The sequence below is a fragment of the Leptopilina heterotoma genome, unplaced genomic scaffold (assembly GCF_015476425.1).
Source record: "Leptopilina heterotoma isolate Lh14 unplaced genomic scaffold, ASM1547642v1 Lhet_343, whole genome shotgun sequence".
In the NCBI taxonomy this organism is placed as follows: Eukaryota; Metazoa; Arthropoda; class Insecta; order Hymenoptera; family Figitidae; genus Leptopilina; species Leptopilina heterotoma.
The window spans coordinates 281,257-302,843 of record NW_025111029.1 but is presented as its reverse complement, the minus strand read 5'-3'; the positions used below and the strand labels follow the sequence as shown (position 1 = coordinate 302,843).

General features: G+C 26.1%; 2 protein-coding genes across 3 annotated transcripts in view; one reads left to right on the top strand and one right to left on the bottom strand.

Moving 5' to 3' along the window:
* The window catches only part of LOC122505118 (ankyrin-2-like), a 31,776-nt gene extending 10,568 nt beyond the window's left edge, over positions 1-21,208 (top strand). The window contains exon 4 of the mRNA XM_043616578.1: positions 18,293-21,208. Coding sequence (XP_043472513.1) covers positions 18,293-20,597 — 2,305 coding nt within the window. The 3' untranslated portion in view covers positions 20,598-21,208. The remainder of the gene's footprint in view (positions 1-18,292) is intronic.
* On the bottom strand, positions 6,652-13,684 carry LOC122505126 (ankyrin-1-like). 2 transcript variants are annotated; one of them, XM_043616590.1, is made up of 2 exons: positions 13,446-13,684; positions 6,652-9,608 (listed from the first exon to the last, which is right to left on the bottom strand). In XM_043616590.1, exon 2 carries the CDS (start codon positions 9,531-9,533, stop codon positions 7,167-7,169), a length of 2,367 nt encoding a protein of 788 aa, XP_043472525.1. In that variant the 5' UTR covers positions 9,534-9,608; positions 13,446-13,684; the 3' UTR covers positions 6,652-7,166. The 2 variants fall into 2 exon arrangements, with proteins under 2 accessions (XP_043472525.1, XP_043472524.1); XM_043616589.1 differs by having other exon boundaries at positions 13,548-13,684.
* Positions 21,209-21,587: the final 379 nt, after the last annotated feature.

The window sequence follows — 21,587 nt, the reverse complement described above, 5'->3', positions numbered from 1 at the left end:
TGGTAAAGGAAATGCAGCTTAAGAACTTCTTGACCAAGCAAATGCTTAAGATGATCTTATTGAGCGTTCGGCTTTTTCCGTCAATATTCTCTTGTACCTACCAATAAGCGATAGTAGATAGCTTATATTCATTAGAAAAAATGACGCTAATGCACATAAAATATCTGATAAGGGAGAGGAGGGGGGGTCAAAAAAACTGAAAAATATGCATATTTTAATATTTTTAGGATAAAAGTTATAAAGTAAAAGGATACAAGAAATGACTACCAGAATGATGAAAATTGAAATATTCTTATTCCTCACGAAATATTATATTTAGATTCTAAATTTTTCTGTATTAAAAAATAGAAAAAATTATTTTAACTATTATTATATTGTTTCTAAAAAAAATTATTGAGTCAGAATGAGTGAAATTTTACAAAAAATAAGGAGTATTTTTATAATCGAAATGAAAAAAAGCATTTTTATTTGGCCATTGTCTCTAACAAACAAACGACAGAAAAAATTTTGTTTAAAAAAAGTTATTGTAAAATGAATTTTTTTGCAACTTTTTATAAAAAAATCTTATTTTTCCTAAAACAATGAACCAAGAGTGCATATAAAAGGGGTAAAACAATTAACTTTCATTTGGAACTACAAAATTTTTAAAAATAGTATTTTTTAATAATTATTTAATATTAACAGTTTTATTTCCTCTCATAGGGTGTCGATTTTCTTAGAATCAATTATTTTTACAAATTTTCAAGTATAGCGTATATAAATATTTCAACATGGGGAACAAATTCTCCGGATGTATGTGTGTGGATGCATATCGAAATGTTTTTTCAACATTTCGATGAAAAAAAATACTTTTTATTTCTCGTGAAAATTTTATAAATTTTGAACCTTTTTTCTAAATTATTAAATTTTAATTATTATTAAATTGTTTTTAACAAAAAATCTTTTCATTTTTATTATAAATATTTATAAAAAGACAATAAGTAATTGCTTAAGTCATGTAAAACGTTGACTTAAAATCATAACCTCAATTCGTTCAAATAAGTTCACCGGCAATGTCAAATAAGATCATCTTATTTGACTATGAATACTTGTCATTCTTAAGATGGGACTATGCATCTCAAAATCGAAGCATTTACTTTGTCAAGCATATGCTTAAGTTGCGGCTTAAGGCAATGCTTATTGCACGACTATGGGCCAGTTTCACCAACTGGCGGTTAAGCTTGGTTCAACTGAACTCGTTCAACTCTTGATCGTCAGAGTTAACCGCTAGTGCGTTTCACCAGCCTAATCCCAGTTTAAAATGAACGCGTTTAGTTAATCTACATTCCCTAGAATTTCCTAGTGGTTATGGCGCTTAAATCTAACCACGGAATGTAAATAAACAACTGAACTAACCTAAAATATAAATGTCGCATAGGTTCTTTTGAGCTTAATATCTATTATTTTAAATTAAAACCTTAATAAAAAATGAGTAGTGGAGTAAAAAACATTGTTCTTTTCATGATCATTTAGCTTCCACAATATAATATATACCAATTGCTTAATTTCTTATTCTAGAATAATTATTTAAAAGTATTTAAAAAAATTTCAAAAAATACAAAATTTGAATTTTTTGTTAAAAATAAAAATATCGTCCGATTAATTTTATAAATATTGATAAAATATATACTTTATATACATGAATCGATTCGTTTTCATGGCAGAAATACAATTTTGACAAGAGTAAATGAAAATTTTAATAAAGAAAAAAGTTATTTCAAAAATTACAAAATTTAAATTTTTTGTTGAAAGCAAAATTAGACAGAGAGAGCCAAACTTTTTTTAAAGTCCTTTTTTATATTTTCTTAATTTAATAACATAATAGTGCATACATATTTTGTGATTGTGGTGTAGTAGATCAGATTTGTAAATTTCAATACGAATGTCAATTAAATGACCATTTAAAATTTGTAAAGGCTTTTATATGAATATTTCTAAACATTTGTCAGATTTATTTTTCTTTTGTTAAAATCCTTCTTTCTTTATATTTTTTAAATTTAATTTACATTTAATAAAGTTAAATCTGTTGAAACAAAGCATCTACATGCAATATTGTTTTGATAGTGGGTCAGTTTAGGATAGAATGCTTTGTATATATAATGATTCCACTTATTTTGTTAAGTAAATAATACACTGAATGTTAATTAATTTTTTATACCTATAGGTAGTGGTCCCTTAAGAAAATCAACAAATCGTAAAAGTTCGCACTGCGCTTCGGGAGAGTTCGGCAAGTTGAACGCGGTCAACTCTGCTTAAACCGACAAAATTCAGCGATTAAAATATAAACTTAGTTCAACCGAGTTGAACGTGGTTAAGTAGATGGTGAAACGTACGCAGAGACTTGATCTCGTTCAACTCATACTTTGAACGAGTTCAGGGGCCGTATTCTCGAAAGCATTCGACAATTCTCGCATGCGTAAAATGTCGAATGGTTAATGTCGCATGCGACTCTGAAAGTCTATTCTCAATGACCGTTCGAGATAGGTTGTTCGAAAATTTCCGTGTGCGACATTCATACATTGTTGCCGTCGTTTCCAAATACTTATCTGCCAATCATAATTGAGGAGGAAGAGAACTTGACATATGAGAAAAATACAAATAGTTATCCGTTCATTTAAATATTTCAAAATCAATTCAATTTTGCGTTTACAATTTTTATAAACAAATTAACTTTAAGCGGTTTCAGTTTGAAATTTTATAAAATTTTAATTTTGAATGAATTTAATTTAAACTTTTGATAATTCAAATTCTTTTGAAATTAGTTATATTTGGCAATATATATTTAATTAATTATTAAAAATAATGAATTTATAGAAGAATTTTAGTTAAAAACACTAAATACATTGAATTTTGTAGACGTACGTTACAAAATGATTACAAAAATTTAATTATTTTTAAATGTAATAAAATAATGAAAAAATAATAACAATCAAATATTTATTTAAATAGAAGTTACTGATATTATTACGAATAATTTTATAATTAAAGAAATTCGTAAATAAATGTAACAACATTTTTTTTATATTAAAGTTTTAATATTAGCATTTGTAAATTGAGAATTTTTTACAAAAATGTTAAGAAACTGGAATATGTAATATTTTTTTTTTAAAGAAAAGAATCAGTTTGTGAACAATATTCTTATTGAAAAATTAAAATTATGCATAATAAAGGGATATATCCCTTTATATTATGCATAATTTTAATTAATAAATATATATATTTCCTATTTTTGCAAAAAGAAAATTTATTTGTTAATCAAAATTTTTTGTAATTTTATAATTTTAAATTTTATTTTATTTTAAATCTTAAAAAAGAGCATACTTTCAATTTGTGAAACAATATTTTGTAAAGAAAAAAACAAAAGCATACACAAAAACTAACTTTAAAGTGTGAACAGACAGAAAAAATGAAACGAAGATTAAAAAATTAAAAAAAATAAAAAATAAAATAAATATATTGTTAACATGATTCATTCACAAAAATAACACAAACATGTGCAATTTATCCATTATAAATTTTGCATATTATAAATTATTTACATTAAACTTTTATTTCACAAGTTTACTTTTAATTCTTAAACATTACATTTAGGTTATTTTGTATAGTTTTTCTACTTTAGCATGCGGTTCATGTACACTAATACTACTTTATATTATATACGTTTATTACAAGGATGACACACAACCTTATTTTTTACTAGCATTTCGTATACGACTTTGCATCTCGAATGGCCACTACCCACTCGAGATGAACCATTCGGAAATTATCGCATACGACATGAAATCTCGCATGCGACAAGCGTTCGAGAATAGCTTTTTCCATCTCGAATGGTCTGTCGCATGCGACATCTAGGGTCATCGATTCGAGAATACGGCCCCAGGAGCCGTATTCTCGAAAGCATTCGACAATTCTCGCATGCGTAAAATGTCGAATGGTTAATGTCGCATGCGACTCTGAAAGTCTATTCTCAATGACCGTTCGAGATAGGTTGTTCGAAAATTTCCGTGTGCGACATTCATACATTGTTGCCGTCGTTTCCAAATACTTATCTGCCAATCATAATTGAGGAGGAAGAGAACTTGACATATGAGAAAAATACAAATAGTTATCCGTTCATTTAAATATTTCAAAATCAATTCAATTTTGCGTTTACAATTTTTATAAACAAATTAACTTTAAGCGGTTTCAGTTTGAAATTTTATAAAATTTTAATTTTGAATGAATTTAATTTAAAATTTTGATAATTCAAATTCTTTTGAAATTAGTTATATTTGGCAATATATATTTAATTAATTATTAAAAATAATGAATTTATAGAAGAATTTTAGTTAAAAACACTAAATACATTGAATTTTGTAGACGTACGTTACAAAATGATTACAAAAATTAAATTATTTTTAAATGTAATAAAATAATGGAAAAATAATAACAATCAAATATTTATTTAAATAGAAGTTACTGATATTATTACGAATAATTTTATAATTAAAGAAATTCGTAAATAAATGTAACAACATTTTTTTTTATATTAAAGTTTTAATATTAGCATTTGTAAATTGAGAATTTTTTACAAAAATGTTAAGAAACTGGAATATGTAATATTTTTTTTTTAAAGAAAAGAATCAGTTTGTGAACAATATTGTTATTGAAAAATTAAAATTATGCATAATAAAGGGATATATCCCTTTATATTATGCATAATTTTAATTAATAAATATATATATTTCCTATTTTTGCAAAAAGAAAATTTATTTGTTAATCAAAATTTTTTGTAATTTTATAATTTTAAATTTTATTTTATTTTAAATCTTAAAAAAGAGCATACTTTCAATTTGTAAAACAATATTTTGTAAAGAAAAAAACAAAAGCATACACAAAAACTAACTTTAAAGTGTGAACAGACAGAAAAAATGAAACGAAGATTAAAAAATTAAAAAAATTTATATTGTTTACATGATTCATTCACAAAAATAACACAAACATGTGCAATTTATCCATTATAAATTTTGCATATTATAAATTATTTACATAAACTTTTATTTCACAAGTTTACTTTTAATTCTTAAACAACACATTTAGGTTATTTTGTATATTTTTTCTACTTTAGCATGCGGTTCATGCACACTAATACTAATTTATATTATATACGTTTATTACAAGAATGACACACAACCTTATTTTTTACTAGCATTTCGTATACGACTTTGCATCTCGAATGGCCACTACCCACTCGAGATGAACCATTCGGAAATTATCGCATACGACATGAAATCTCGCATGCGACAAGCGTTCGAGAATAGCTTTTTCCATCTCGAATGGTCTGTCGCATGCGACATCTAGGGTCATCGATTCGAGAATACGGCCCCAGTGCTTGAACTAGTTTGGTGAAACTGGCCCTATGAATCTAGGTGGCAGCTTAAGTCGCTGCTTAAGAAATAAGTATCGACTATGAATACCGCCCAAAGAGCTCGAAAATATTCGAGTACTCGATATTTTTCTATAGTTTTTTATACAGCTCGACTCGGCTCGAATAAACTCGATCGAGTTTCGAGCCTTTTGCACACACCTAGTATTTTTTGAATAATTGACTTTTTTCACAAGGCTTAAAATTGAATTTTTTTAAATAATTGAATCTCAGGTCTTAAATAAAATTTTTTTTTAAATAACTAATTCTGGAAAAGTAGCAAATACATTTGTACAAGGTTTTAAATGGTATTATAAAATAATGGACTTTCACAAGGTTTAAGATTGAGTTTTTTTAAAAATATTTTAATTATAGCAGATTTTAAACTGAATTTTTTAAAAATAGTATATAACATTTTTTTAGTTCATCAAGATGAACACGTTACGGTAAGTCCGATTTAAAGTAATTTTTTACTCTTACACAGTTATTTAATTTCTAATTAATTTATTACATTCATTTATATTACAAATAATAGAAAACTTTTATAATTAAAAAAGTTCGATAATTATAAAATGTCAAAATTATAATTGAATAATATCAAAATATAATTGAATTAAGAGATATACTAAGTACAAGAATATTTTAATATCAAATTTTGTATGCCATTTAGCAGGTTCTGATAATTTCTTCATTGTACAATACTTAAATTTAATTAACTGTTGACATTATGTTTAATTGTACATTGCTTAAATTGAAATTAGTTTATTTTGTAAAAGTTTAATAATTTAATTTCATTGTGTTCTAATTTAACGAAGATTATTCATAGATTGTTTAATTGTACATTGTTTTGTTTCTTATGTTATAATTTATTATCAGACACTTATAAATAACAATTGCTTGAAAATATAATAAGTTCACTTAACGACTTTAACGATTGAATATTTTTTATTTTAATTTTTATTACATAAAATTTATAAAAAATTTTATTTACAAAATTATTAAATTTATAAAATCGTTAAATTTTACGTTGCTTTTTTATATGCTCTAACTTGTCAGATACAAATAACCCACTTAATTTGTACATTGGTTACATTTTTATTACTCTAACTTAAGGATGGCAAATAGAATTAGCATTAAGAATTGAATGAAACTTGGATAAAGGTTTGAAAAATATGTAGTTAAATTTTGGAGACATGAGGGTACTTGTGAAAAAAGTTATAAGCGTTTGGTTTTTTAACTTTTTACATTGAGTCTTATGAAAATTGAGTACTTTTTCATATATATTTACTCACTACGAAGTATTTAACATTATGAAATTCATGAAACATTTATTAATACGAAACAGATATCTAATGATTAAATATCTATTAAAAAAATGTCATTAGGTACATACATTGCACAGAATTTGCTACTCAAAACTGAATGTAAACAAGTCGTACCAACCTTTTACAACAAGACTAAAGAAATTCGGTGTTGCCAGACGTTTCAAAGTATCAAACAAGTCAAATCACAAAATAATGGTTTCTGTTTTGATTATTTAAGTCAAGCAATAGAACCTCCTTAAAATATTTATGTATTTTAATGTTTGTTACAATCTATATTGTCATAAATTAAAAATTTCAGTATATAAACTGAATTATTGATTTTATAAATTACATCAACTGTTCGAAATAAATGCATTGTTCTTGATTTAAAAATTAGAAATGGGAACTAAACTTTTAGTCTATTCGGAACAATGGAATTGCACAGTTTTTTTCGTTTCTGATTTAATTGGTGAAGCGATTACAAATCGATGCAAATCTGCAGTGTCAATGTACGATATAATTTCATTTAAAACGAGAATGGGTAATTGAAATTTTACTATAGTTCGAAAACAGTCGTAACTTAATTCTATTAATCGCTTCTCAAGTTTTGCTTTATTTACACGCACTTTAAATCGACGGGCGAAATTCGGAAATGAAGTTTTAAAATCAAATGAATTTATAAAGTCGAGAAAATTTTCATTTCGGATTAAAATTGAAAGTCGTCTATGTGACATAGTCAGGAGATCGTACATTGTCACATCAGTTTCACTAATTTTTGTATTTTTCATTTCTTCGAGTTCGTTAGGGCATTTAGGATAATTGTGATCCAAGACTTTTAAATTTACGCTGTGATCAGATGTCAGATGAATTATTTCATCGGATTTAGATGGATATCTTGAAGATTCAAATATTGGTTCCGTTTCTTCTGAACAGAAAGTGGCACCATAGTGCAAAAGCAGTTTTGTAATATTTATGTTTCTATTCAAGGCGCTAGCACAGTGAAGTGGAGTGTGATTGTTGGAAGTAATACAATTGACGTTAGCGCCAGCTTCTAGAAGTAATTGAACGCATTCGAAACTATCCATATAAACTGCGATCCAAAGTGGGGTTTCATTTTCGCTATTGCAAGAATTGATATTGGCGTTTTTAGTTAATAAAATTCTAGTAATTTCTAAGAAATTATATTTCACTGATACATGAAGAGGTGAAAGTTTATTTTTGCCTCCATTTACATTCACATTTGCACCACGTGCCAAAAGTTCGTTAACAATAGTTGAGCATTCATTTACACAGGCATGATGCAGTAATGTAGAACCATCAATCAAACAAGTATTAATGTTACAATCATTTGGTAAGAAATTGTAAAAAATATCAGTAAATCCGTATTTAATGGCACCTATTAATACATGATATTCAAGAAATTCTTGCCTCATTTTATCGTCACAGGATGTTTCTTCTTTATTTAAAAGACTTTGCACAATGTTTCTATGTTCTATCAGCGTTGAATGATCTAGAGTGGTCAATTCCTCTGGAATTGATAAATTTTCTATGTCTTCGATATTAATCCTGAAACCAAGATTATAAAATAATTCAGTGATTAACTGGTATTCTTGTTTATCTCTACCACATATAAAAATTTCAAGATTAGGCACTGTGTAAGAAAAGAAACCCAAAAAGGAAAGGCAGAAAGCCAGTTTTAGAGGAAAATCGCAAATATTTGGTTTTTCACCCAGAAGAATTGTAGTTTCTCTGAAAGATTTATTTTCAACGGCGTAATTTAAAGGAATCAGGCCATAAATATTTTCAGCTTTTAAATTAGCACCGTTACTTAAGAGCATCTTTAGAAAGTCACCATCGTCATCATTGCATGAATGTTTGGCTGCCAAATGCAGAGGAGTGTTATCTTCACGAGTGGTAGCGTTAACGTTTGCACCTGCTCGTAAAAGAAGAAGCGAAATTTCTTTATGATGTATTGGGCAAGCAAGATGTAGAGGTGTTTCATCAAACTCTGTCTTAGCATTCACGTCAGATCCTTTGGATATTAGAAATTCAACAAGATGATAATCCTCACTTTCCACTGCTCTATGTAACGCTGTAAAACCAGCAAGATCTCTTTCCTCCATATCCCCACCACTATCAAGAAGCATTTTTATTTCATGCTGTGATAAAATACGCTTAATTCTTGTATTATAAGTCATATCATGAGGAGTTCTATTATACTTATTAAAAATTTTCAAATCAGCTCCATTTTCAAGTAAAAGTTGAATAATACTTTCAGTAAGATTATTTATTTTTGAAACAGCAATATGTAGAGGTGTGTTCAACTCTTTATTAGTTGCATTAACAATAGCTCCTTTTTCCAGTAAAATTTTTATGATTTCCACACTTCCAATATGTGCCGCAAAATGAAGTGGAGTCTGATCGTGATCTTCAATTTCGTCATTTACTTTCACAGGATGTTGCAAAAGAAGTTTTGAAATTTCGAGAAACTTGGCTAAATGCTGTTTGTGCATTGCGTCCTCTGCTTCTAATTCGTCACGACGTTGTGATGAATACATAGAATTTTTAAGCATTGAAAGTAGTTCGTACACTTCGTAATCTACTTGTAATTCGTTACGACGTTGTGGTAAATAAAAAGAATTTTCAAGCATACTACAAAGTAGTGAATAACCAGAAGATGATGCGAGGTAATCATTAAAATTGTTTTGAGAAAGAATATTTCTTACTGCCGACTCATCACCAGAGAAACATGCGTTTTGTAAAGACTGAATTTCTATCGACGACATCGTCACTTTATTCCTTGAGACTTATGTTGAATTATTCAATTGGATCAAACTTGTTGACATCGAAATTGAGAAAATCTGTAAACAAAGAGTTTGTTAATTTTACTGGAAAATTATTAAATAACAGTTATTACTTAATTGAAAATATGAAAAAGTAGCTTTTATATATATAATTGACTCTAATAAATAAATTTTTTTATTACAAATAATGAGTTATTTGAAACAATTAACTTATTTATTTCACTCAACTAATTGGATATTTGATATGAATAAACATTATTTGACTTATTGAAACCGAAATAATGAGTTATCTGAAACATTTAATTAATTTATTCCACTGAATTAATTGGATATTTGATATAAATAAACATTATTTGGCGCAATTAATTCATTTTATGGCTTGAAGTAAACTAAATTATTTAATGCAAATAATGCATCATTTAATGCTAATAAAGTATTTAATAAGAACAAATTAAAAAATAATTGTATCAAATAAATCAATTATTATTGAAACGATAATAAATAAGTTATTTGAAACTATTAATTTATTTATTTCATTCAAGTAAATGGATGTTAGAAATAAATACAAATTATTTAAGTCTCAACTAATTTTAGGTAATTTTATTTTAACAATATAAAAATCTATTGTATACATAATAAATGTGTTAAATATATTAATATAATAATTTTAGTAAGATTCATATTAATTTAAAATAAGTTTATAAAAATAAGAAATCTTAAAATCTTTACACTTGCAATTAAAATAGACATATCGAATATAATTTTCCACGTCGATTCCCTGACTTTTCCAGGTTTTCCAGGTTAAAAAGCGGAATTTTTCCAGGTTTTTAAAACTACATTTATATTTTACAAAATTTTTAATTCTAACCTTTTTGAAATTAAACATCTTATAAAAAATTGTTATAAAACATGAAAATATCGATCACTCCGAGTCTTCGACTCGGAGCAACATATATTTTCATATTTTATAATAATTAAAAATTTTGGACTGATAAAATCATCATTTTGTATTATAAGAATATTGTTACTGTAACTTATTCAAAATTACTTTCAAAATTACTTTACTTTTTTTTTTTTTTTTTTTTTTTTTTAAATTATTTTTTTTTTTTTTTTTTTTGTTTTCCAGAATTTTTAACTAAAATTCTTCTTTAAATTAATTATTATTAATGATTTTCAAAACATTTCTTTCAACATTTTCAAAGCCTTTGGTTTACAATTCATTTTTGCGAAATTCCATCGATTATTCAATCAAATTTTTCAATCAAATATATATTAGCAAATAAAAACTTCAAATAACTTAAAAAAATTCAATTGAACTTTTACAAAAAAATTAAATCTACACAATTTTAAGTTAAAAGTATGAAAAATTCAAACACTCAAAGATTATATTTTGAAACCTTTTCAAAAATCAATTATTATCTAAATTGAATGTTTTTTAAAATTGAACTCTCATTTAAAGAATTTTATCAACAAATTTTTAAATAGGTAATTAAAATTCTTTTGACGAATTTCAATAAAATTTTTAAGAATAATTTCATTTTTCGAGAAATTAGATTAAACGTGTATAAAAAATAATTGAATCTCTGTAAAAAATTCGATTGAATTGAGAAAAGTTTTTGAAAATAATTGAAATTTTGTCAAGAATTTTATTAAAATTTTTTTAAATAATTGAAATATTACCAAGAATTTTATTAAAATTTTCGAAAATAATTGAGTTTCAGAGAAAAATTTTAATATGTATAAAAAAAATTGAAATTTTGACTATAAATTTTTTAATAATATTTCTTTTTAAATACCTAATTATTTTTTAATACAAAAATAAATAATTTATTGAATAATTGAATGTTTCTCAAAATTTAATTTTCATAAAGAATTTTATTAACAAATTTTTAAATAATTGAATGCTTTTGACAACTTTTAATAAAATTTTAAGAATAATTACATTTTTCGAGGAATTCGATTAAAATTGTATAAAAAATAATTGAAATTCTGCAATGAGTTTTATTATTTATGAAAATAATAATTGAATCCCTGTAAAAAATTGTATTACATATTTATTAAAATAATTGAATCTCTGTAAACATAAATTGTATATTTTTGAAAATAATAGAATTATTGGGAAGAAATTTATAAAAAATTTTTTAAATAATTCATTTCTTTTGGAAAATTTTATTAAAATAGTAGATATTGAAAATCATTGACTGGAGGAGAATTTTTGAAAAAAAATTGAATTTGTTAAAAAGAATTTCATTAAAATTTTTTAAAATAATTGAATTTTGGAGAAAAATTTTAATAATTATAGAGATAATTGAAATTTTGACGATAATTTTTTTAAACTTTTGACCATAATTGAATTTCTGCATAGAATTTTATTACTTTTGAAAATAATTGAATTTCTTTGATGAATTTTAATAAAATTTTTAAGAATAATATTATACATTTTTCGAGAAATTCCATTAAAATTATATTAAAAATAATTGAAATTTTGCGATGAGTTTTATTATTTATGAAAATAATTGTAAATCTATAAATTTTTTTATTATTTATGAAAATAATTGAATTATTGCGAAGAAAAATTGGAAAGGCAACTCTTTTAAAATTAAATTAATTTTGAAATATTTAAGTAAAATTGGATTTCAAGAATAAGCACAATAACTTTAGAAAACAATAATTTTCCAGGATTCTAATCAAAATTCCCTGACTTTTCCAAGTTTTTTCAAGGTTTATAAAAATTCCCTGACATTTCCAGGTTTTCAGGTTGCGTGGCAACCCTGACAATCGCAAGGAGAGTGATTTTCTAATAAATTTTATTATTTAAAAATTTAATTATGTGTAACATATTATACACTGAATCAAAAGAGAATTTCATGAACTTTCTAGTGCTTTTTTTATTTTTTAAAATTTCTCTCAATTTCGTAGAGAAATTTCTGTTTGAAAACCTTATTGTAGCAAATAAATATTTACTTGAATTAAAATCCATGCATTATTGAATCAAATAATTTTCAAAATTGATTTAAAGTAATATTTATTAGATCCAATTATTCGATTTATTTGACTTAAGTAATTCGTATTTGGTACAAATAAATATTTATTTGATACGATAAAATAAAGTACTCCGATCTAGTAAATATTTACTTAGTTTAAATAAATATTTATTGGATAATAGACAATTAAACCATTTGATTGAGTCAATTAATTTTTATTTGATTCAACTACTTCCTCATAGAGGAAGTATTATATATTTTTTTCAGTGTAGAGGTCTGATAAAAAAGTTGGCAGTAAAATAAAAGTGTAGGTAATTTTATTCTCTAGAATATAATTGTAGCGGAATATTTAATTCTTAGAACGTGAGCTTGACAGAATTTCCATTAAATCGATTATCAATGTTGTAGAATTTTTATTCGTAAGAATAGTAATGGGTCACACATTAAATATGATTGAATTTTAATTGTTGAGAAAAGTTGTTTGGCAGAATTTAAATAAAACTGAATAGTAATTTAAAAGTATATTAATTTATCAGAAAGAAAACAAGAAAGAATTTTAAATTATGTAGTAGAATATTTATTCGTCTGAATTATAATTTGGCAGAATTCAAGTTTATCGAATTTCAGTTGTTCTTTTCTCATACCTTTAATTAAACTGCAAAAATAGAAAATACTACCCAAAAAAAATAAGAAATTCTGATTGTTTTTCTGATGTTTTTTCATTATTCTTTTGGTTGGGTATTCTTATTTTTCTACTTTGGCTTCAGCATAATCGTAGAATCGTAAATTTTAAGAATGAGCAAAAGGACATAACAAAGAACATAACCTAAAAATTAACAAACTAACCTTCTCTTGCTCGTATTCTCAAATGCATGCATATTATTTTTATAAATATTAACAAGAACATTACCTTATCAACCAAAATGAAAAATTGACATTTTCCCCACTAATTTTTTAAATACATTTTCAAAAAAGAAATTTACACTCAAGTTTTAGAAAAATCCTCACTAACTTTTTAAATCCAAGGAAAAGACGATTTTAAATACACTAAATATACATTTCCATTTAAACAGCCACCAACTCTTTTATTTTTTTAGTTTAAACAGTTGATAATTTTGAAATGACAACAAACAGCCAAAACAGGTATAGTGTTTGTGTTTATGTTTACTATACTATACCTTGAACTTTTAAGTCTAAATCACACCTCGTTATAAGAATGCAAGGTCCACATGTGAATAAAGCCTAAATCGCAAGCATGAAAACCAGGGATGAGAAACTGTAACAAACTCGAGTTTACGTATGTTACCTAAACATACGTAACAAATTGTCGCAAACGTGTGTTTTGGCGGTTTTGGCCGATATACCTGCTTTGCAAAAATCAACAAAGAAAAAATCGTCGCAATCGTTGGATATAGTAAGGTAATAAAGTTGTATGATTAGTGCTTTTTTTATTGAAATATTAATGTTTAAAGTCAGTAACGTAGGAATAAGCGTGTAAGAAAGTAGAATTTTATGAGTGAAAGAATAGGACAAATCTTTTCACACTTTTCACCCAAATTTTTAGGTTATGTTTGTAATTTTTTAAAGTAATAGTGCGGAAGGAGAAACAATTTTTAATACAAAAAATTGATATTCAAGTCTTTATTACGTCCAAAATATTTAATAAAAACATATTTCGATTTTACATAATAGCAAAAAAGGAACTTTTAATCAAGATAAATGTGTATATACAGGCGGTAATTGTGCAACACGGTAAGAAGCGCGAGGAATAGAGAGTAATTGAATTTCCAAAAAATCTCCTTCAAAACCTGGATTTTTTAATTCTTATCTAAATATGCGAATTACCTTCGAGATCTACTAATCCATGGTGAACGTTAAAATTCAGAAAAATTAATTCTCTATTGCTCGCGTCAAACAGAGCGGTACCTAGAACAGGGTGGCCACATGTCAGTAAAGTCAGGGAAATGTCAGGGAAAAAAATATTTTGTCAGTAAAGTCAGGGAAATGTCAGGAAAAAAATTTTTTGTCAGTAAAGTCAGGGAAATGTCAGGAAAAATTTTTTGTCAGGGCAATTAAAGAAGAAGGGAAATGTCAGGAAAAAAATTTTTTGTTAGTAAAGTCAGGGAAATGTCAGGAAAAATTTTTTTGTCAGGGCAATTAAAGAAATTAAGACGGTCATGCAATACATTTTTTGCTCTAAACAAAAAAATTTTTGTCAGGGAAATTCGTTGTTATGTCAGTAAAATGTCAGGGAAATTGATAAAGTCAATCTTGCGGCCACCCTGTAGAAAAAAGTTATAAAAGTTTCGCGTCCTGTGATTTTTTTTCATTGTAATTTCAGTTCTAAAAATAAAAATTTATAGGTATTACAATTTTACTTTTGTTTTAAAAATTCCATTAATCTTAATATGTACAAAGTAAATTTCAGTAAAACATTAGTAAACTTAAATGCTAAGAATTGTTATTTCCGTAATAACTTTTACTATGTATTTTAAAAGACAATTTTTTTTATAAAAATTGGAAAAACGTGTTTCAAAAATTGGAAAATTTTCTCTTGATAAATACAAATATTTAACAGCTAATTGTAATGTTCAAGGAAAATTTAAATAATTTTGGTATTAAAAAAGTTGACTTTGAAAATACATAATAAATTTTGCTATTAAAAATCGTTATTTCCGCAGAGTAAACTTTATAATATTTGTCGCAAATTTGATTGAAAATTAGTAAACTATTCTTAAAATTAAGTAATATTTATTTTGGAAATAAAACAATGTCAAAAACTCCAAACTATATATTGATTTTTCTCAGAAGTAAAATTTATTTTGTTATCTTTTATGAAAAAATTTCTAAGTTTAAAAACTCTAAAAAAAATAAAAAAAGATTTTTAAGTTTCAAAAAACTAAAATTTTTCCAAAGTTTGCGAATAACGTTAAAAAATGACAATTTTTATAAGTTTTTTTTTTAAAATAAGGGAAAATAATGTTTGATTTTAGGTGTTTTATATAATTTTAATAATTTAAGGGGATAAAAAAGACAAGGACTAACTGTGCTTTCTGAATTTACTTTCGCCACGACAAAATTTTTCTTCGTCACGTTAAATTTTCTTTTGCTACTCTGTTCAGAGGAGTAGAGAAAAGTTCTACTTCCGCCACGCTTTTTTAACATGAAAATTACGTACTTTTTTAAAATTGTTTAGCAAATTTTATACATTTTTAGTTTTCTATCGATATTTTTGTGCTTAATGTACAGTACCGTCCGAAATTGTCAGTCCACCCATTTTTGAAGAAATGAAAAAAAATTTTTTAACATAAAATTCATGAAAACTAAAATTTTTTTTGGTCTATATTTTGAAAGACGATAAAATTTTGAAAAGAATAAGACCTCATAGAAGTCATTTGGCCAAAATTTGTAGAAGATATTCTTAAAAATCGTCATTTTCAATGTTTTACAAAAATTTAAATAACTTCTAAAATAATGAACGCTTTTTAATAATCTTAGGCTTATTTTAAAGGTCTTTTTCTACAGAATAAAAATTACTTATAGGCATTAACCTGTAATTTTTTACTTGGAATAAGCATGACGTCAAAGTTGGACAAAAAAATTCAAAAAATTTGAAATAATATTATTAAAAGAAAAATAATTTTTTACATTCAAACATATTTTTTTATGAAATTTTCTTGAAAAATCTACACCACATTATGTTTTATATATATGTTCTAGAATAGTTTTTAGTACACAAAATTTATTTCAAATTTTTATAATTTTTTTGTCCAACTTTGACGTCATGCTTATTCCAAATAAAAAATTACAGGTTAATGCCTATAAGTAATTTTTATTCCGTAGAAAATGACCTTTAAAATAAGCCTAAGATTATTAAAAAGCGTTCATTATTTTAGAAGTTATTCAAATTTTTGTAAAACATTGAGAATGACGATTTTTAAGAATATCTTCTACAAATTTTAGCCAAATGACTTCTGTGAGGTCTTATTCTTTTTAAAATTTTATCGTATTTCAAAATATAAACCAAAAAAATTTTGAGTTTTCATAAATTTTATGTTAAAAAATTTTTTTATTCCTTCAAAAATGAGTGGAATGACAATTTTGGCCGGTACTGTATGAACTGGGAGGGAGTAATATTCAAAAATCTAATCTTTATGACGATCTTTCAGTTTCTCATTTAATTTGATGGGTTAATCTCACTCTGCAAGGTTTTCAACACTATTTGTTTTCTGAAGCTTTTCTAAATGACCAGAATCGATATGGCACTTATTTGAACATATTTTCGGAAAAATATGTTGACTAACCTACTCTTAAACAAATACAAAATTGAAAGTCTTTCTAAAGCGGCCCAACTGATATTTTTCATATTAGGCTCAAAATCATCAGGAAGCATCCTAAAAACAAAATAGAAAATGAACCGAGATGGGCAAGCACTTTTGGGTTCAAGTTATTTGGGACTCACGGAGAACATTTATGACTTGCATTCTAAAGTAATTTTCCAGTTTTTTTGAAAATATAATGCAAAAATTTTAAATATTTTTTTAAGTTAGAACTTATTTAATAGTCATGAAAAAGTAGCAATCGTACAATTACCGCCGGTAGTGTATTTTCTTTGCTTCTAAGAGAAACGAGAATATGTAATGCGCTCCCAAGAAAATCACCTAAGAATCAAATTACATATTTAGGTTATTTTTGCGTTATTTTTACCACAATTAAAAAATTTCTTTGCTCAATTTAATGCTGAAATCTGTTTTTATAAATTATTTAAGATGTAATGAAGATTTGAGCGTAACAGGTTTATATTAAGAGTTGATATCCTTTGAGGATTTTTATTTCTAAACATAATTAACGTAACCTAAAATTTTTTCTTTCTTGGGTTCTTTCTTCAGAGTGCGCTTTTAAAAGCTAGTTTTTGATATTTTCAATTAAATAATAACTTATTTAAGGCGTTACATGGGTCAAAGCGACCAGAAAACGTATGTTTTTTTTAATAATTTCTTTTTCATCAAATAAATAAATTTTTTTATTTGAACACTTTGTTATCTAAAAGTATACTATTAAATAAATAAGATGTCAAATTTTTTGTAAGAAATATTAAAAATCAGGCCTGTAGTAACAGTTCTTCGGGCCCCTTTCCATAAAAATTGCCTTTGCGGTGGTCAAGATATCTTTTGACTGCTTCATCTAAAATCAAAATACAAAAAATTTTCTTTTAGTGGGTGAATATATCTCGTGACTGAACGAATGGTTTTTAAAAAAATTGAAAATTGGATTTTTGACAATGTCTTTTGTCAAAAGTTACAATTTTTAGAACCATTAAGACCATGTAAAATCGGTTCTAATCAACAAAAAAAATATTCCTTCGTTAAATCACGAGCTATACTCATCCACTAACAGAAAATATTCAGTTTTTTGATTTTCGATTAACTGGTCAGATGATATTGTGACCACTGCTTTTTTGGGAGGGTTCTCAAAGAACCTGTTAGTACAGGTCTGAATTAAAATATTTTTTCACGAAAATTTTACAAGTTACTCATTTAATAGTGTACATTAAGAATTAAAAGTGCTCAAATAAAAAAATTTATTTATTTTATGAAAAAAAAATAATTTAAACATACATACATTGTCTGGACGTTTTGACCCATGTAACCCCTTAATGATTTTCCAGTAAAATTAACAGACTGTTTGTTTCCAGATTTTCTCAATTTCGATGTCAACAAGTTTGATCCAATTGAATAATTCAAACTAAATCTCAAGGAATAAAGTGACAATGTCGTCGATAGAACTTCAGTCTTTACAAACGGCATGTTTTTCTGGTGATGAGTCGGCAGCAAGACATATTCTTTCTCAAAACAATTTTGATGATTACCTCGCATCATCTTCTGGTTATTCACTACTTTGTAGTATACTTAACAATTCTATTTATTCACCACAACGTCGTAACGAATTACAAGCAGAATACGAAGTGTACGAACAACTTTTAGCCAATTTTCTCGAAATTTCAAAACTTCTTTTGCAACATCCTGTGAAAGTAAATGACGAAACTCAAGATCACGATCAGACTCCACTTCATTTTGCAGTCGAAATTGGAAATGTGGAAATCGTGAAAATTTTATTGGAAAAAGGAGCTATTGTTAATGCAACAAATAATGAGTTAAATACACCTCTACATATTGCTGTTTCAAAAGGAATAAACCCTTCTGAAAGTGTTATTCAACTTTTACTTGAAAATGGAGCTGATCTAAAAATTTGTAATGAGTTTGGCAGGACACCTTATCATGAGGCGTATGATGATAGTATTAAGCTTATTTTATCACAGCATGAAATAAAAATGCTTTTTGATAATGATAAGGATATTAAGGAAATAGATTCTAGTTATTATACAGCGTTACATAGAGCGGTGGAATGTAGGAGTTGTGATCTTGTTGAATTTCTAGTATCTAGAGGATCTGACGTGAATGCTGATGCAGCATATGATGGAACACCTCTACATCTTGCTAGCAAAATACGTCATAAAGAAATTTCGATTCTTCTTTTACGCGCAGGTGCAGACGTTAACGCTACTGACACTTATTCAGATGACACACCACTACATTTGGCAGCCAAATATATGTCCAATGAAGACGATGGCGAATTTCTAAAGTTTCTCATAAATAACGGTGCTAATTTAACTGCCAAAAATTATTATGGCCTGATTCCTTTGAATTGCGCAACTCTACGTCGATCTTTGATTGGTGCTACAATTCTTCTGGGTGAGAATCCAAATACTTGTGATATGACTTTAAAAATGGCTTTTTGCCTTTCCTTTCTGGGTACCTATTTTGAAACATTACCTGATCTTAAAATTTCTGGAGACCGTAGTGATAAGCGTAATAACAAGTTAATCTGTGAATTATTTTATAATCATGGTTTTAGGCTTAACACCGAAGACATAAAAAATATGCTTATTCCAGAGAAATTGTCATTAGTCTCTCTAGATCATTCAAGGATGATGGAACAAAGAAACAATGTGCAAAATCTTTTAAATAAAGAGGAAACATCCTGTGATGAAAAAATGAGGCAAGAATTTCTGGAATATCATGTATTAATTGGTGCCATTAAATACGGATTTACGGATATTTTTTACAATTTTTTGCCCAATGTTTGTAACCTCAATACTTATTTGATTGATGGTTACACACTATTGCATCATGCCTGTGAAGGAGGACGCACAACTATTGTTCAGGAACTATTGGCACGTGGTGCAATTGTAAATGTAAATGGAGGCAGAAATAGACTTTCACCCCTTCATGTATCAGTGAAGTACAATTGCGTAGAAATTACTAAAATCTTATTAACAAAAAATGCCAATATCAATTCTTGCACTAAGAGAAATGAAACCCCACTTTGCATCGGAGTTTATATGGATAGTTTCGAATGCGTTAAATTACTTCTAGAAGCTGGCGCTAACGTTAATTGCTTTGCTTCCGACCAGACTCTACTTTTCTGTGCTATTGCCTTGAAAGTAAATATAAATATTACAAAACTACTTCTGCATTATGGTGCAACTTGCCTTCCAGGGGAAATGGAACCAATATTTGATTTATTAAGATCTCAATCTGAATACGATAAAATATTTGATTTGTCATGTGATCACAGCGTAAATTTAATCTTAGATCGCAATTATTCTAAATGCCCCAACGAACTTGAAGAAATGAAAAAAACAAAAATTAGTGAAACTGATGTGACAATGTACGATCTTCTAACTATGTCACATAGACGACTTTCTATTTTAATGCGAAATGAAAATTTTCTCGACTTCATAAATTCATTTGATTTTAAAACTTCATTTCCGAATTTTGCCCGTCGATTTGAAGTCCGTCTGAATAAAGCAAAACTTGAGAAGCGATTAATAGAATTAAGTTACGACTGTTTTCGAATTATAGTAAAATTCCAATTACCCATTCTCGTTTTAAATGAAGTTATATCGTACATTGACACTGCAGATTTACATCGATTTGTAATCGCTTCACCAATTAAATCAGAAACGAAAAAAGCAGTGCATTTCCATTTTTCCGAATAAACTAAAAATTTAGTTCCCATTTCTTATTTTCGAATTAAGACTAATGCATTTATTTCAAATAGTTTACATTTGATGTAATTTAAAAAATTTAGAAATCAGTTTATGTACTGGTATTTATAATTTGTGACAATATAGATTTAAAATAATTATTGTTAATTGTGACAAACAGTGAAATACATAAAGATCTTTAAGTTAGAGTAATAAAACTGTAACCAATGTACAAATTAACTGTGATATTTGTACCTTATATGTTAAAGCATTTAAAAAAGGAACGTAAATCTTAACAATTTTATAGATTTTATATATATTCAGTATCGAAATTGCAAAGAAGGAATTGATTAAAATTTAAATAATATACTTGCTAAATGACAAAAAAATTAATATTAAATTATTGTTGTACTTAATGTTTCTCTTCATTCAGTTATTGTCTATTTTTGAATAAGAATAGGACCATAACTTATATCTTGGATCAAAAGAATCTTTTTCTCCTTCTGCAATTCTGAAAATTTATAAATATCGAACTTATTTAATTATAAGAACTCTATAATATTGGTAATACCAAGGAATGTAATAAATAAATTAAAAATTAAATAAAACTGTATGACAGAAAATATAATTACTTTAAATTGGACCTATCCCTAACGTGTTCATGTTGAGAAACTAAAAAATGGTATATGTACTATTTTAAAAAAATTCAATTTTAAACTATATTTTATAAATAATTATTAAATAAATAATTTATTACTTATTTATTTATTTAACAATTATATTTAAAAATTTTTTAAGGAGTAAGGCCACTGTATATATTAAAAAAATCGATTTCTTTTTGATCAAGACTTATAATACAGTCAATGTGAACCAAATTTACATTTTATTTCTTTTCTCCGAAACTACTGGCAGTCCGACGATGAAACTTGCAGGACTTGTAAATTATACTTATAGCTTCTTCTGACGAAAAAATTAAGAAAATTAAAAATAATGTATTCTCAA

Excerpts from the sequence above, each read along its gene's own strand:
- LOC122505126 (XM_043616590.1), bottom strand. The coding sequence starts at position 9,533 with ATGTCGTCGATAGAAATTCAGTCTTTACAAAACGCATGTTTCTCTGGT.